This window comes from Centrocercus urophasianus, unplaced genomic scaffold, assembly GCF_019232065.1.
Source record: "Centrocercus urophasianus isolate 14NV4802_14NV808 unplaced genomic scaffold, USGS_Curo_1.0 seq_11, whole genome shotgun sequence".
NCBI classification, from domain to species: Eukaryota; Metazoa; Chordata; class Aves; order Galliformes; family Phasianidae; genus Centrocercus; species Centrocercus urophasianus.
Window position 1 is genome coordinate 29,193,066 of NW_024884253.1, and position 16,055 is coordinate 29,209,120.

Below are 16,055 nucleotides of genomic sequence, written 5' to 3' on the forward strand. Positions count from 1 at the left end.
TATGTATATTTTGTCTTCTGAGTATTTCTGAAGCTGTGCTATAGATGAGAGGTTTAGATTTTTGCAGTTTCATACATAATCATAGAATGTAATCTATATTACACCTAATAATAGCAGAGAGTAAATCCACACAACTAATGTAAAGAAGTTCTTGTTCAGTCTCATAAATATTCATATATAAATGCAGACGAAAAATCCTAGCACTCCTGTGGGATCTGGGATGCTTTTGGGGCCAGGCAAAATATCATTGAGAACTGACTTAACACGAGTCCCTTATGTCTATAAAAACAAGTACCCATTAGTTTGCGTGAGATTGCTCTTAACAGCTGGCCTTTTATATTATCCATTATTTTTACTGTTTTGGTTAAATTCTAGCTTTGCATTCAGCCCACATAAATAGCTCATGTCTTGGGGCTCTGCAGGGGTTTCTAAAAGAACTCCACTCTCACCAACAAAGTAATGACAGTAAAATTGTTTCATGGTGCAGGGTAGAGTTTCTATCCCATCCACGCAGCAAATTCACTTCTCTCCTGCTTTGTTTCCTGAAATTCCCATCCTAGAAGAGGTATGCCCTATTGTATAACCAGGTAATGTTTATTTCATTAGTAGTAAATCTTTAAAAATATCATCATTTTAAAGAGGGCCTTGTTTGCTTCCCATGTTACCATTTTGTGTTGTTGGCCAGGAAATGAGCCTGGGAATGGAAAGTTATGCATGCTCTGTTTTTTAAGTTTATGGAGGTGACAGTCTATGAATCCAAATTAATGCTCTTTGAAGAAACTTTGTCAATGTTTATTTTCAGTTTGTTTTTGAAGAATGTAGACTACACCATCAGCTTGTGTAAATTAGCACATATCCCTTGAAGTCAAGCGAGCTGGCCTGATTGACACCAGCTGAAAATCTGGCTTGAGTTTTTAAAAATCACTGTGATTAAATGCTGGTATTATTTTTCTTGAGTAATATATTTACCGAAGTGGAAAATGAGGCAAAATTTCAGAGGCAGAGAACTTTCAGCTAGGCATCTTGAAAGCAGCTAGGACAGTGGGTCAGTAAGGGGAGTTTCTTCTACATAACAGTAAAACTAGTAAATCTTACTTTCCTAAAATCTTGTCTGTTAAACCAAGAATCATAGAATCATAGGTACTTCCCACTAGACCAGATTACTCAAAACCTGGTGAGGTGCTGAAAGGCCAAGGTACTGAATGAGTTCTTTGCCTCAGTCTTCACTGGCTGCCAGGATTCCGGTACTTCTCACATTCCTGAGCCCTGTATCCCTAAACCTCTAGGTGGGGACCAAGTAAATCCCCCTCTGCTGTGAGGACAGAGCAGGTCCGAGACCGCCTCGTGAGATTGAATGTGTATAAGTCTATGGGGCTGGATAGCATGCATCCCAGGGTTCTGAAGGAGCTGGCTGAGGTGGTTGCCAAGATGCTCTCCATCGTATTTGAAAAGTTGTGGCTGTCTGGTGAGGTCCCGGATGACTGGAGGAAGGGTCACGTCACTGCCATTTACAAGAAAGGGAGCAAAGAAGACCCAGGGAACTACAGACGGGTGAGTCTCACCTCTGTGCCTGGGAAAATCATGGAACAGATCCTCCTGGGTAACATGCTTGACCACATGAGGAATGAGCGCTTGATCCGAGACAGCCAGCACGGCTTCACAAGGGGAAGGTCAGGAGTGACCAATCTGGTGGCCTTCTATGACGGAGTGACAGCACTGGTGGACAAGGGAAAGGTGACCTATGTCATTTACCTGGATTTGAGCAAGGCCTTTGACATGGTCCCTCACCGCATCCTTATCTCCAAACTGGAGGGATGTGGATTTGATGGGTGGACCACTCAATGGATAAGAAACTGGTTGAAAGCCCGCAGACAGAGGGTGGTGGTCAATGGCTCTATGTCCAGGTGGAGGCCGGTAAAGAGCGGCACCCCCCAGGGGTCTGTCTTGGGACCGGTGCTCTATAACATCTTTATCAATGACATCGATGATGCAGTCGAGTGCACCCTCAGAGAGTTTGCTTTTTGTCATGTGAGAAGAAACCCTGCTCATTCTGCCAGGGTATTTCTGCTGGTAGAAAGAGATCAAGGGAGAGATTGGCTGTGTCAAGCACAGAGATTAACAGAGATTAAAGGATCTATGATTTCATCCCAAAAAGAGTTGGGCATAATAGGTTAGAGACCAGCCCACATAAGAGAAGGCAGGGAATGCTAAATTCAGTGAATAACCTGGACAGAGAGGCTGTGAATTAATTCCCCTTTCCACCCTTTTCCTTTGGGTAAAGTAAATTCAACCTTGTCTGGAAGATGTGCTTGTGCCTTGGTGCACTAATGCTATTCACAAAAATAGGAGTCACAGTGTTAGTAAGGCTGCTATGTTAAGAAACATGGTATCCAGAGGCAAATACACAGCACCTCAAGAAAAATATGTGGTAATTACACAGTCAAGAAAATGTGTATAGTAGAGAGAATGGAGCAAAACTGAGAAAACTAAGCCTACTTTTATGATTAAAACCAGTCCTGCTCAGTTTGTTCAAAGTAAAATGAAAGGCACCCTTATGTTAGAGAGAAATAAATGGTTTGCTTCCAAAATAAGTATTTTGAATCATCTGTATACTTCTTTGTTACTTTTATTTTTTCTCTGAAAGAATCTCCCATTGTGTTGAATGACCTATAATTCATGCCACTTCCTGCAACGTTTCTAACCCTGGATGCTTTACTTCCTCTGTTCCAAGCAGAACTGTTCCAGGGAAATCAGACAAAGAATATTTTCTTACATCAGTTCATTCATCACATTCAAATGTCTTTGACTTCTTTGTGGAGCTAATGTAGGAAGGATTTGCCTTTTGCAGGGTATTATCTCATTGTATTGGAAGTGGCATCACAATTTTACATTAAATCCTATGAGTGGAGCCTTCAACTGATGTACACTGGCATGAATAGACTGATGGAATACTTTAGGTCTGAAGACGTCTGCCTCTAACTATGAGATTGAATTACATCCATCTGAAACAGCAAAACTGGTCATCACATTCAGCAGACTGTTTCATTTTGTAAGGGACATGTTCTCAGGTGCGGGTTTTGGGTCCCTGACAGTGGAAATTGGAGACATTGTTTAGAGCTAGATGAAGGTCACAGGCGAATGTCCAGTTAGGAGAGTCAGACTATTAAACTGAAATCTTTATTTAAGGAGAAAAGTCTGGAAATAAGATAGTAACATAGCATAAGGAATATTGTTTGTCACTCTCTCTCTCTCTCTCTCTCTCCCTCTCTCTATCTAGGCTGCCTCCACTTACAGAATGAGAAGCATTCCTACTAATCCCTGCATTAAACATCTGAAACCGCAGCCACTGTGTCCTGGTTTCAGCTAGAACAAAGTTCGTTTTCTTCATAGTGTTTAGTACGGTTATGTTTTTGCCTGTAGGAGAAGAATAATGTTAACATAGTAATGTTTTAGTTACAGTTTTTCAGCTTCCCATACTGAACTTCCACTGAGTGCCTGAGGGGCATGAGGAGCTGAGAGAGAGTAGAACCAGAACAGTTGACCCAGACCAGCCAAAGGGTTATTTCATACCATATACCATCATGTGAAAAAACTTCACAACTGAGGGGAGTTGGCCAGAGGGACAGGCGCTGTTTGTGTTGTGCATCACATTTTTAGTGTATGTATACACATTTACATATAATTATCATTAATGTTATTTCTCTCTTTCTTCTCAATCTTACTAACTTGTTTTTATTTCAACCTACAATACCTTTTTTTATACCTTTTTTTAATTCCTTTTATACCTTTTTTTTCCCAGTTCTCTCTTCCATCCCACTGAAAGTGAAATTAGAACCCACTGAGCAGATTACTTGCAGACTAGTAGAAAGCCCTCGGGGCAAGTCATAAAGAGGACATCTCCTGTCAGTAGATCAAAGCTGCTTCCCATAACATCATCACAGAGAAGCTAGTAAAGTGTAGTCTGGATAATCAGGCACTGAGATGTACTGAAAACTGGCTGAATGACCAGGCCCAGATTGTGGTGATCTGTGGCACAAAGTGTAGTAGAAAGCCAGTAACAAGGGGTAAATACTAAGTCCAAATCTGTTTAACATCTTCGTTAATCACTTGTATGATGGGGTAGAGTGAATCCTCAGCAAGTTTGCTTAAGACTGTGAGGGATGGCAGACACACTAGAGGGCCCTGCTGCCACCCAGAGGGAACCTAGCTGATCAGAATCTCATGATGTTCAATAAGGAGAAGTGCAAAGTCCTTTACCTGGGGAGGAACAAATCCAGGCATCTGTACATGCTGGCAGAAACCTGGCTGGAAAGCAGCTTTGCCAAAGAGAACCTGGTGGTTCAGGTCAACACCAAATTGAATGTAAACTAGTTGTATTCTCTTGCCATCAAGAAGGATGATGGTATTCTGAGTTCCATTATGAAGAGCATTGTCAACAGGTTGGGTGATGTGATCCTTTCCCTCTACTCAACACTAGCAAAGCCACAGTTGAATTCCTGTGTCCAGTTCTGGGCTCCCCAGTACAAGAGAGACCTGGATGTACTGGAGAGAGCCGAATGAAGGGCCGTAAATATTATTAAGATACTGGAGCATCTCTCCCATGAGGAAAGTCTTAGACAGTTGAGAATACACAGATTTGAGAAGAGAAGGGTTGGGGAGATCTCATCGATGTCTATAAATACCTGAGGGGGGGTTCAAAGAGAACAGAGCCAGGCTTTGTTCACTAGTACCCAGTGCGGGGACAAGAGGCAATGGGCAAAGAAGTAAAACATGGAAGGTTCCCTATGAGCATCAGGAAACGCTTCACTGTGTGGGTAACTGAATGCTGGCACAGGTTTCCCAGAGCGGTTCTGGAGTCTCCTCCTTGGAGATATTCAAAAGCCACTTGAACATGGGCCTGGGAACCCTGCTCTGTGTGTCCCTCCTTGAGCAGAATTTGGACTAGATGTCTTCCAGAAGTCCTTTCCAGCCTTAACCATTGCATAATTCTGTAATCATCTAAGATTTGAATATCCCAATGAAATGGATTAACTATCTTTTTATAAAGTTATCTCTTTATTAAAACATCTAGTACTGAGATAAGACACTCAGAATAGGCCATGCTGATCCTTCCTTGACAAAAACACTTGAAACACTGACATAGGTAAAATTTTATGATCTCTAATCATCTGGTGAACACATTGAACACATTGCTTCTGCCAGAAATATTTTTATAACTTGGAAAAGCAGAGCTCTTTATACCCCAGTTTTTGAGGAGCATTACAGGTATTTATGAGATTATTCTGTTCACTGAATTACAAGTTTAACTGAAAAGATAACCTAACCTTTCATTTATCAAATTTTGACATTTTATCTAACAATAAACAGCGTGACTGCTGCATGATATGGTTTGCTAAATTGCATAGAGAACAAAACCTCTGTTGTCAGTATTGTCCCTGTGCTGAAGACACCTTTGTTACCATGCTTTCTCATACATGCTCATGTTCCTCCCTCCCTCCCTCCCTTTCCTCTCTGATTTCACACGAACATTTCCAGAAACAGAGCTCTGCAAGGAGTCTGCCATCCCATTCACCCTGCTGTGCATTGCAGTGCAGTATCACCAGAGATATTCTCTCAAGATTTTCTCTTTCTTTGTAACTCCTACCTTTTACTAGGAAGGAAAAGAGGCATTTATGCCTTGCTGAAGCTCAAAGCAGCTAGGTTAGGTGAGAGGAGAGACACGACTTCTGTTTCACAGTCACTTCTGTAGCTAGGCATGAGTCGTGAGAGTGAGAGTTGAGTCACAACTTCAACTGTACAGATACTGTGAGTAACTTCAGGGTCAGAACCAGAAGTTGCACTGCGTAACAAGTATTCCAGCTAACACATACAATTTTGAAGGAAAGAAGCTATATTCTTTACATCGGCTTTTGAGAGACACAGATTTTATTCCCTGTGTGCAGATTATCTTCCTTGCACTGTGAGGCTAATCCCCATATTACTGCATCCTTTCTAACTCTTCACCAATGTCTAATGCTGAATTTTCACCTCCAACACATTGGTGTCTGGGAATTTGTTTGTCTGGGGAGTATTGTGTGGTTTTATTGATCAGTGAACTGGGGGAAATCAAGCAAAGAGAAGAGCTTTGAGCTGAACAGACAACAAGAATTTAAGTTCATTTTTAAATTCTTCCAAATTCATTCAGAATAAAATGATTGGCTGGTACCTTCATATCTTCAATCTTAAGTAAAGATTCATCCTAGAAATTAAGAGAAACTTGATCGCTGTTTATTTTAGCAGACTTTGTAAATACAAACAAACCTAAGCAGTTTGGGAAGCTTTCTATGACATACCCTTCATCCTGTCTTCTCCCTACTGAACAGTTGTTCTGCTTTCTGTAGTGTGTAATCTTATCTGAAGTTTATTTGATTTAGGATAGTAACCACACAGCTTTAAAGTACTGAAATCAATCTTTATTATGATTTATTCTTTGAATTCTTCTATTCAAGGACCGTGTGTTTAGTACAGTCATATAAGTTTGTCTTCTCATACACAATAATGCCCTGTTTTTCGGTAAGAGATATTTTCCATATTCAGTGAACCTCCGATATTCCAGCGTTTAGCTGCAAACTAGTTTCACTCTTCTTGTTAAAGCCCAATTCTGTGACAGATTATGGATGTTATTTAGTATATTTTAAAGAATATTGACTGTTTTGCATGTGCTTTTGGTTAGTGCTAAATAAGAAGCTGGGTTGAATACTCAGCCTTATAAGGAATCATAGATGGCAATTTTTTATAGGAGTGGCTCAGAGTTATTCTGTTCTGTACTGTACTGATATAAGAAAAATAAATTTGAAAGTATTCTGGGAGATCATGGTAGAGATGGTGGTTTTCCTTAAGTATATTTTAGTTGTTTTGATTGGACTGCACTTCTCCAGGGACTGTAATAACTACAAACTGAACTGAAGCATTAGCAGAAAAGAAGTCTTAACCGAAGAAAAATATGTACGTTGCGTAACGGATGCAACAGCACATCTCATTCTATGCATAACTTCCTCATTCCTAGGACAAATCTGTTCCCATTACAGAATAATTAAAATTACAAAATAATTGCCTTCTAACTTATGGAAAACTGCTTTAAGATTATTTGGGTTTTGAAGCTTCTAAATATGAACTAACATTAGTGACAAGCTAAAAATGATCATACCTGCACAATCTGCACATCACTGAATACATCTTTTATAATATCCTCGAACTCTCAAATGGTGGCAGAAGGGCAAGTCTTTGCTAGTCGTCCACCAAACCTTTTGTGCAGTAATTCCTTTATTTTCAAAATGCAAACTGATCTAATTTACTCTGTAATTCTTACTGGATAAGAGAGTGGGGCTCAGAGCATTTCACAAAACTATTCTTCATTTCAGTTATAGGCATGCCAGAGTAGGACTATCACCTCCACTACAGCAAGCACTAAATCAACTCATACAATGTACTTCTTTGTGTATGGAACTGGGCTAAATCCAAAATCTGAGACTAAGTCCTTTTGCATAAAATGATTGCTCTGTTTCTGTGCTTAGCACAGCCTGCAGCCCAAAGGTCTTGGAGTCATTCTGACACAACAAAATAAATGCTTATTCAGAAGACATGATCTTTCAATATGAATAAAGAAAACCACCCAGCACCAACAAGAAACAGATGGAATGGAGACTGAACTGACTACAGGGAGATTTATTTAGCAACTGTTTCCAATTTGTGTTTGAGATGTACAGTAGCAGTAATTTATGAGAAGTCAAAGCCAGCTTGCTATTTACATTGCATATAAACAAGCCTAAGTGAATAATAAAGCAGCTGAAGTACTTTTTTCTCAAACATTAGGTTAAGTTTAGGAGATTTGGTATCTCTTAGCGCTTTTTTGTTTCTGAAGAATAGTAAAAATAACTTGCATTGCTACAAATCCTGTGGAGTCTCTCAGATAATTGCAAATAGATGCAAGAGTAAATCTAATACGAGTTCTTCCATTTATCCTAAGCTGATACTCCTAGAATGGATATTGCCTTCATAAAGAACGTTCATACAGAAATATCTTCAAACACACCTAATGAAGTTTGTTAAATGTCATCTAAAAGCCAATGCAGACTGCATGTCTTATATGCAACAAAATTGCGGGATTATTTTTAATATTGCTGGCTTTTGGTACAGTAATTTCTGTTCAGCTGTAACAGCTTTCTGAACATCTTACTAAACAGTCAGCATACAGTGACATTTTTATTTCCTTATAATGCCTATGCATTAAATGAAATCATTGAATTTTAAAGCCTGAGTGTTTTTGGCATTGAAAATTAAAGTATTTTGCCTGTAAAGAAATGGAGTACTGCAAATTTATTCTAGTTGTTTGGCCAGTGTGTCTCAGTTCTTAACCAACAATTTCACTGCTAGCCTTCAGAAATTCACACCATTGTTAGTGAAGACAAAAACAATACTGGATAAATCACCAGGGGCAAATACTGAATTGAGTAACTAGAGTAATTACTACAGAAATCAGTGTGATTAGTAAGACATGGAGCATCACAACTGGTGACTTTGTTCACATGTTCTTGACTTTCCTCCCTTGGTCTCTTATATTTCACTCTACCTTATTATAACAGCTGGTCTGATGTGGGCTTTCAGGTACTACTAGCTTCTGAACATTTAAGACTCATTACTAGCACTTTGTGCAAAATACTGTTAGGGTTTTATGATTTGGAAATCTGTCTCCCAGCAACCAGGCTAAGATGAACAAGACATTAGATGGATCATTGAACAGCTGATGGCAAATCTCAGGTTTCACATTATCATCCTGTGTTAACATGGAGCGGGAATCACATTTGATTCTATTTTCACAATGCATGATAAGGACCTCTGATTTAATAATATCAATAATCAATAATCAATTGACCATATTTAAAATATCAGTTTACTCATTTATTCATGACAGTAAATACAGGCGAAAGCTAACACTGACGGCATGGTTACTTTTCCCACAAGCATAATTTATGTCTTTATAAAATCATATGCAATTTTCTGAACACTAAAGTATGCTCTCATCTGTACACCTAAAGCTCTGTAAGATGCATCTTATACAGCGAGTGAAACAAAACTCTCCAGGCTCTTCATTCCTTGTTTAATTCCCTAGAGTTTCACAGATGCTTTAAAAGGCCTGAAGATAGAAATTGTGACAGTACAGCATTTTACACAGTATTTATATGAATTTCCAAATAGAATAATGCACTTTATGAATTATTTCCATCACTTCTAAGTATTTATATTTCTGAATCTGACCCTTTGTATTACTGCAGAAATTGGAGGAAATAAACCTTCCGTTGTGAATTCACAGGAAGCTGGCTTATCTGAGCTTTAAGCCAAATTCAAAACATACTTCAAAAACAATTACCACACAGAAGATACTGTGTGTGTGAGTAACTTGGCTACATCCCTGCTATATGAAATAAAGTGCCATGCATTTTCCTGAGCATATGCATCAGTACAAGAAAAAAAACACAACAGATATTATTATTATTCTTTTATTATTGTTGTTATTTATTGTCTCCTGATAATCCATACGAAGCTGACAGTTGGGTATTTATGTAAAATTTGAGACTGGGTACTTCATCAGATAAAAACCCACAAACTTATATACAAATTATCCTAACTTGTGTTTCAGGCTTAGTTCTGAAAATACTTGACGCATAATTTTTAGATCAGACTGTCCCCTACATGGAAATGAGACACGGCAAAGTCTGTAGACTCTCTAATATATTTCAATATTCACAAAGTTTTTAAGAACTGTTTTACACCATCCCTAGTTTATGTCTGCCTAGTACTGTAAGCAGTCTGTTGGCATGAATATGGGTTCCAAGTTTCCTCAAACTAAAATATTCTCAAGCACTTATCGAAAATGGTGAAATTCAAATGACTTGTGTCTGACCACTTTGCTATCATACTAATTGCTGTTTAGGTCCTAAAATTAGCCACTCCATCTGGAATCAATGCAGCATAGCAGAGAGACCACAGCTGATGTGCACTGCTTCATCAGGCAGGTGAACTATGCTTAATGAATATTTGATCCCTCTCCACACGATTCAGATGGTTTTTTTATGAAAAGATTGCAAGTTGTAATGGGAAATACCACAGGATTGTAGGATGAGTTTCATAGTATTCTTCCTTGCCTCAGATAATGCTTTTAAGGGCCTATTGAATTCATTGGGTTTACATTTCTTAATATTTTAATTCTTTGAAAATCATAAATAGCAGATATTGGTGTACTATAACAGCTCGGGTTTTTAGAGGGACAGTGGTTTATTATGTTAGAAAAGTATTGTTAAGGATCAGTGTTAATTACTCGTGGCAGCTATTTGCTGATGTTTTGTGGGAGAAAACCACAATTTACAAATAGCACGAATTAAGCTTTCTTATTGTTTATGCTTTTTAAATTTCATACCATGATTTTATAACTCTCTGATCAACTGTACAATCAATAGGTGCACAGAGGTTAAGCTAATTAGAATCATTGTAGCAGAAAGACACTAAATAGAAAATGCTTGCTGGTGTTGTAGACTCACAATAGACTCCACAAGAAGCAATCTCCAGAAAGAGACCCTTCTTCCATGGCAGCACTTAAACGGAATCTAGGAGAGGTGGAGACAGGCTCCACCCCCCTCCAGTAGCACAAGTGAATTGCCTTCACCTGTGCTCCTGTGGATGACTCATTGCTTGCTTCAGGTGGTCAATTAGAGGTTCAGGCTGTGATCAACAGTTCCCATACGTTAATCGAGCAGTTCTTCAGAATTTGAAGTCTTACTTTCTTCTATATTTTTTGCTTATACTATAATATGCTCTCAAATGCAGCTAGTTACTCATTCAAAGTAGTTGTAAGCATCTGGCATATAGTAGCTTTGTTGCAGACAAACATAAAAGTATGTAGCTTTCACTTTACAACCACTGGGAAACAGATACTTCTCTCATTTTCAACAGGCCAAAGTTAGATGAGGATTTATATTTTAATAAGCTAGAATGCATGCAGAAATGCAACCAGGCTCCCAAATTTGTGCAACAGGTGCGAGGAGAGTTACTTCCCTTTCTTCTTCAAACAGTGTTGGAGAACTGCTCCCTGTAACTCTTTAAATACACTAGAGATTGCCCCCATTTTTATTTTTTTTTTCCCCTCAAAACACTCTCTTTGTTGCTACACTGATATGAATCTATCCCTGACCCCTTGCACAGGAATGCTCAGAAAACATAGATTTGACTTCAAAGGGGAGAGAGAGGACAGAAAGCAGACTTGCAGAACACAAAAAGACACCACAAACAGAAAACAAAAACAAACAAACAAAAACAAACAAACAAACAAAACCTGTTCAGGAAAACAAGTATAGGAAAAGGCAGAAATTTTGCGTGCCAGCTGCATTTCCACCTAGGACCCCCTTCACACAAGTAGCGAAAGGAAAGAAGGTGTGGGTATGACTGAAGGTTTGACTGTAGTGTCCCTCTCTCTACCCTGGACTCTGCTTTATCCCATGAGAGGTATGCAGTTTGCCTGCTCAGAGAGCAGAAAGCTGGTTCATCACCGAAGCCTTGCAGCACTGGTAACAAGTGGCAACAAGGCTGCTGCTGGGCTGTGAAGCCAACCTGTAGGAATGTCTCCTGTCCGAGTACGCTGTGTTTGCTTTCCCACAATGTAGTTTCAAATATCTTTACCATCAAGTATGCTTTTCCTTAATTTCAGAAATTGCCTTATTCCATTTTATGTTTTGATAATGTTAACTGTTGTTGTTATTTAAAGAACGCTGGTGCAAATCTGTCTCAAGCCTTTGAGTGACTTGCTGCCCCATCACAGTCAAAGCCTATTTGCACTATGGTTTTATTTCTGAGCAATTGTTAGTGACATTACTGTGCAATCTACATAAAGCTTCTTTCAGTGCATCCTCCCCTGCCAATACCATGTTTCGTCTCCCTCATCAGTTGAACAGATTTCCCAACTAGAGCTGATGAGGAATATTTCCCGCCGGAAGCATTTACCAGAAGAGCAAAGGGCTGGATTGAGATGGAAAAAGGTGGCAGTTTTTTGTTTTATGAAATTGTTTTTTATAACATCATTGGCTTTCTGACACAGTTCCACTTTGCAATGGCAGAACAATCTGCTCCCAAATACACTGGCTAGAACTTGAAAAATGACTGCAAGACTTACTAAGAGAACTCCCAATGTAGTTAATAGAAGTTGTGTGCCTACACTGTCTCTACAGCTTTTGAAACTTCAGGCTGTACAACTTGGTTGTACAACTTGCAACAATTAGTTAAGCAGAAGGAAACTTTGTGTGGTTGCTAATTCTTCTTCTTGAGGTGAGGGAAACAGTCGAACAATAAAGGCCATCAAATGAATTCTAGGTAAATAATTTTTATTCAAAACAGATTAAAAAAACTAACGAAGCTTGTCTAACTACATGAGGTAGTACATGTAGCAAAACAGAAGGCAGAATATAATATTCTGAAGTATGAAGAATATGAATCAGTTTACAAATTGAAAGGAAATAAATTCAACAACAGAAACAAAAAAATACCAAAAATAAATTTTAACAGCTTTTCAGTCTTAAAGCACAATACACTTTTCATAGAAAGAAACATAGTATCACCATTACATGTTCTCCATATACCATAATATGGTAAAATTAATGCACAAGGCTGTTCACCATAAATGAGTTTCAAAAAAATGGTGAAGCAACAAATGACAATTGCCACAGGGTTCCGCGCCACTATACTTCCTGGCCTGCAGGAATATTTGCCAGGTCATGAGGAATAAGCTTGCTATTTTCTTAAAATCTGCCCTCATAATTTTGTATAGTGTGCGGATACCATGTACAGCTTAAGCCCTCGAGCTTGCCAATAACTATGCACGCATACAATTCTATGTTTTTTTCTGAAACCCAATTTAGGTAAATCGAATGAGTCACGTGGTAAAAGTAAAGCGTATCTATGCAGAACTGCACCGCAGATCTGATGGTTTATGCCTTAATTTATGGTTGCTCCACTTCTGAATATGAAAATTTACTTTCAAACTAAGATCCTTCAAGGTTTTATACATCTCACTCTCAATCTGCCCCGATAAGATAAGAGAATATATGTGAAGGACTGGGCCATAGTGAATCAGTACCTTGAACTAAAGAGCTTAGCAGCATTCAATAAACATTGTATTCATAAATTTATTTTAAAAATAGCAAATATGAATGGTCCTCTCTTGTAGAAATATTTGTTTAGAGGAAAATATACTAATACATTTTCTCTAAAGGACTTCTCTGTATTTCCTATTTTATTTAAAAATTGTATTTGATTATGATTTGTGTGAAAATGGAAAACCATCTAGCTCTTCATTTCTGCTTGCATGGCTAATGCTACTGTAAATCATCAAAAAGTTATATATATTTTTATTTTACTTTAAGGCATGATTTGTTATACTGAATTATTGGGATGGCTTCTTTTATGTACATTAGAAATAAAACCTCAGGCCTCCCTATTTTTAAGGTTACTGTTAGTGGCATATATAAAGCACCATACAATAATATTTTCGGATGAAGAAAACACAGAACATTTATGAGTTTTGAATTAGCTGTCTAGGAGTAACTGCTAAGAAAATATAGCAATATTTAACACAGGATTCAAAATACTGTTATTTATCAATATAAATTTTCAAATGGATTCTTCTCCCATGTTTAAAGATTTTTTTTCATTAAAACTTATATGTAATTTAAAGGTTTTTTTGTAGGAAGCAGTATATATCTTCTGTACAAGAATGTTACAGTTTTATACAAATTTTAGCAATGATAAGAAATGGTCTTTAGTATTCTCTTCCAAGTGCCATGGTTTCACTTGCCTGTTTTATAGTCCACTTGCTTGATTCAAACAACAGCAAATACTCTGAATGCCTTGCTTCCTGGAGGATTCTGTAAACTGAAACATAAAAAAAAAAAAAAAAAAAAAAAAAAAAGTAACAAAAATTATTAAAAAATCAGATTTTTTTCTCTCCCAATAAATTTATTAAGAACAATTCATAACATATGAATTTCAAGTAATTTTTCTTTGGAAAGGAAACCAGGGATTCTGGTTTAAAGAACAAAGCTCTAATGAAGCAAAATGTTAAACAACAGCTTATGGGAACTTGCGAAAGCATTCATCTTACGTAGACTGTTTAAAGACCTACATTCAGATATAACTTACAGATCTAAGAGATCACTTGCTCGTTGATTGTTTATACTTTAACGGATGTATTGCTAAACAGAATTTATATTTTACAAAAACAAAGGAAATATATTTAAACTACCAATAGCCTTCTGAAGAGATTAATATCTGACTTCAAAAGAAACAAAAACAAAAACAATGAAATTTTGTTAGAATAGATATTTTTGTAATGACAATTGAAAGAACTTGTCATGTTTAATGGTCCAATGCTTTTTCCTTTTGCAAAACATATTTGAGGCAATCTGAGAAAGAAGGGGAAACGGAGAGAACATGAAAAAGGGAGTAATGAAATATGTTGTCTCCATTGGCATTGCGGTCTTCATTACAGTTCTTCAGTTTCACAAAATAAAAATTTCATGAGAATGGTCTCCAAAACATTGAGCAAGATGGTAAAGTACAAATAATGACTAAATTTGCAACACTTCACTACTTTTCTACCCAGTGAGGGAATTTAGAAGGAGAACAAAAGAAAACAATGAGGAAGCATTCTTTCTGAGGGAACTGGAGGATAATCAGGAAAAAGCAAAAGAATATGCAAATGAAATTATTCACAAAGGAAATGAAATATGTATTTTACAAGTTTCTGGGTTTGCTCAGAGGTTTATGAAAGAAAGGGGCAAGACTGCCTGACAACTGTAATAAAAAAATAAGAAAAAATTTTTTATCTTTCTCCAACTTGCAAGTTTTTTAAAGAAACTTTCCGAGATTTTACAGAGGTAAAAATCATTCATAGCTTTACAGGACTGAGGAAGTTTTTCTTAAGGTTATATCTTTTTCTTCCTGTAGAACCTGGAGAGCTCCTTCAGGAATTACATTTGATTTGCAATGTACAGCCATGAGTTATCATCACATAACTCACTAATATACTAGTATAATTAAAAGGACTTCCACAACACATCTGTGTCTTTCAGAAAAACTGATAAAAACAGTAAAACCGTTACAAAATAGAAACTAAAAAACTTTTAAAGGTTTCTGTGCATCAGTCATGGTCCAGGCTTATTGGTTTGATACTATATAAATCTGTAAAGTCCATTTCAGAGTGAGCGAATGACCCTGCAACTAGCTACCAGTACCAGCCTATTCTCTAACTCAGAAAGAATAGATCACTGATATTAATTTTAATAAATCCCAAATAAACCAGAGGCATTTTTATTAAATATTCTATTGCAACATAACCAGAAAAATAAACAAGAGGGTTATTTTTTTTTTTTTTTTTCATAAGCAGCTTTTTAGAATAATGATTTATGGGCTTAGAGGAGGCAGGCAGCTCTGGTACCACAGTTTCTCCAAAATCACTGCAGCTCTTACACAAACTCTGTAAATCACCTTAATTGATTACTAGCTGTGGCCAGGTACAAACAGACATAATGCAAAACTTTATAATCTTATCAAGGTGAAGGGTAAAGAGTAATATTAGAAAATGAGCTCTGTACCTTTCTGAAAATATGCCATTTTGGAAGGAAGCAATGTACACCTTTCTTTTGTCTACTGGCATAACATCAACATAGCCACCCTCATTGCGGACTACGCCAGCATGTACGGCTGCCCGGCAGATACTGGATATCTAAGAAAGAATGAGGAGAAGTTTAGTATTCTTTTTTTTTTATTTCAAAAGTAGAAAAAAATAAAAAATGTGTAAACCAAGTTTTAGGAAATGTAAAATAATTACACTCATTGCATGAATGATTTTATTAATCTTTGGAGTCCTTAAATCAGTTACATACAGATAAAGCCAATTTATAGGAGTACAGCCACTGTCTCTTCAGCAAGGATTCACAGCATGATCCAAAAATCATTTATTTCAGCCTATTTCA

The 16,055-nt window shown here is 37.4% G+C and overlaps 1 protein-coding gene across 2 annotated transcripts in view; it reads right to left on the reverse strand.

Moving 5' to 3' along the window:
- Positions 1-12,390: 12,390 nt before the first annotated feature.
- CRISPLD1 (cysteine rich secretory protein LCCL domain containing 1) overlaps positions 12,391-16,055 on the reverse strand; it is a 36,251-nt gene continuing 32,586 nt past the window's right edge. For both annotated transcript variants that reach the window (XM_042808654.1, XM_042808655.1), the window contains 2 exons: positions 15,675-15,805; positions 12,391-13,953 (listed from right to left, as the gene is read on the reverse strand). In XM_042808654.1, the coding sequence (XP_042664588.1) occupies positions 13,902-13,953; positions 15,675-15,805 (183 nt within the window). In that variant the 3' untranslated portion in view covers positions 12,391-13,901. The remainder of the gene's footprint in view (positions 13,954-15,674; positions 15,806-16,055) is intronic.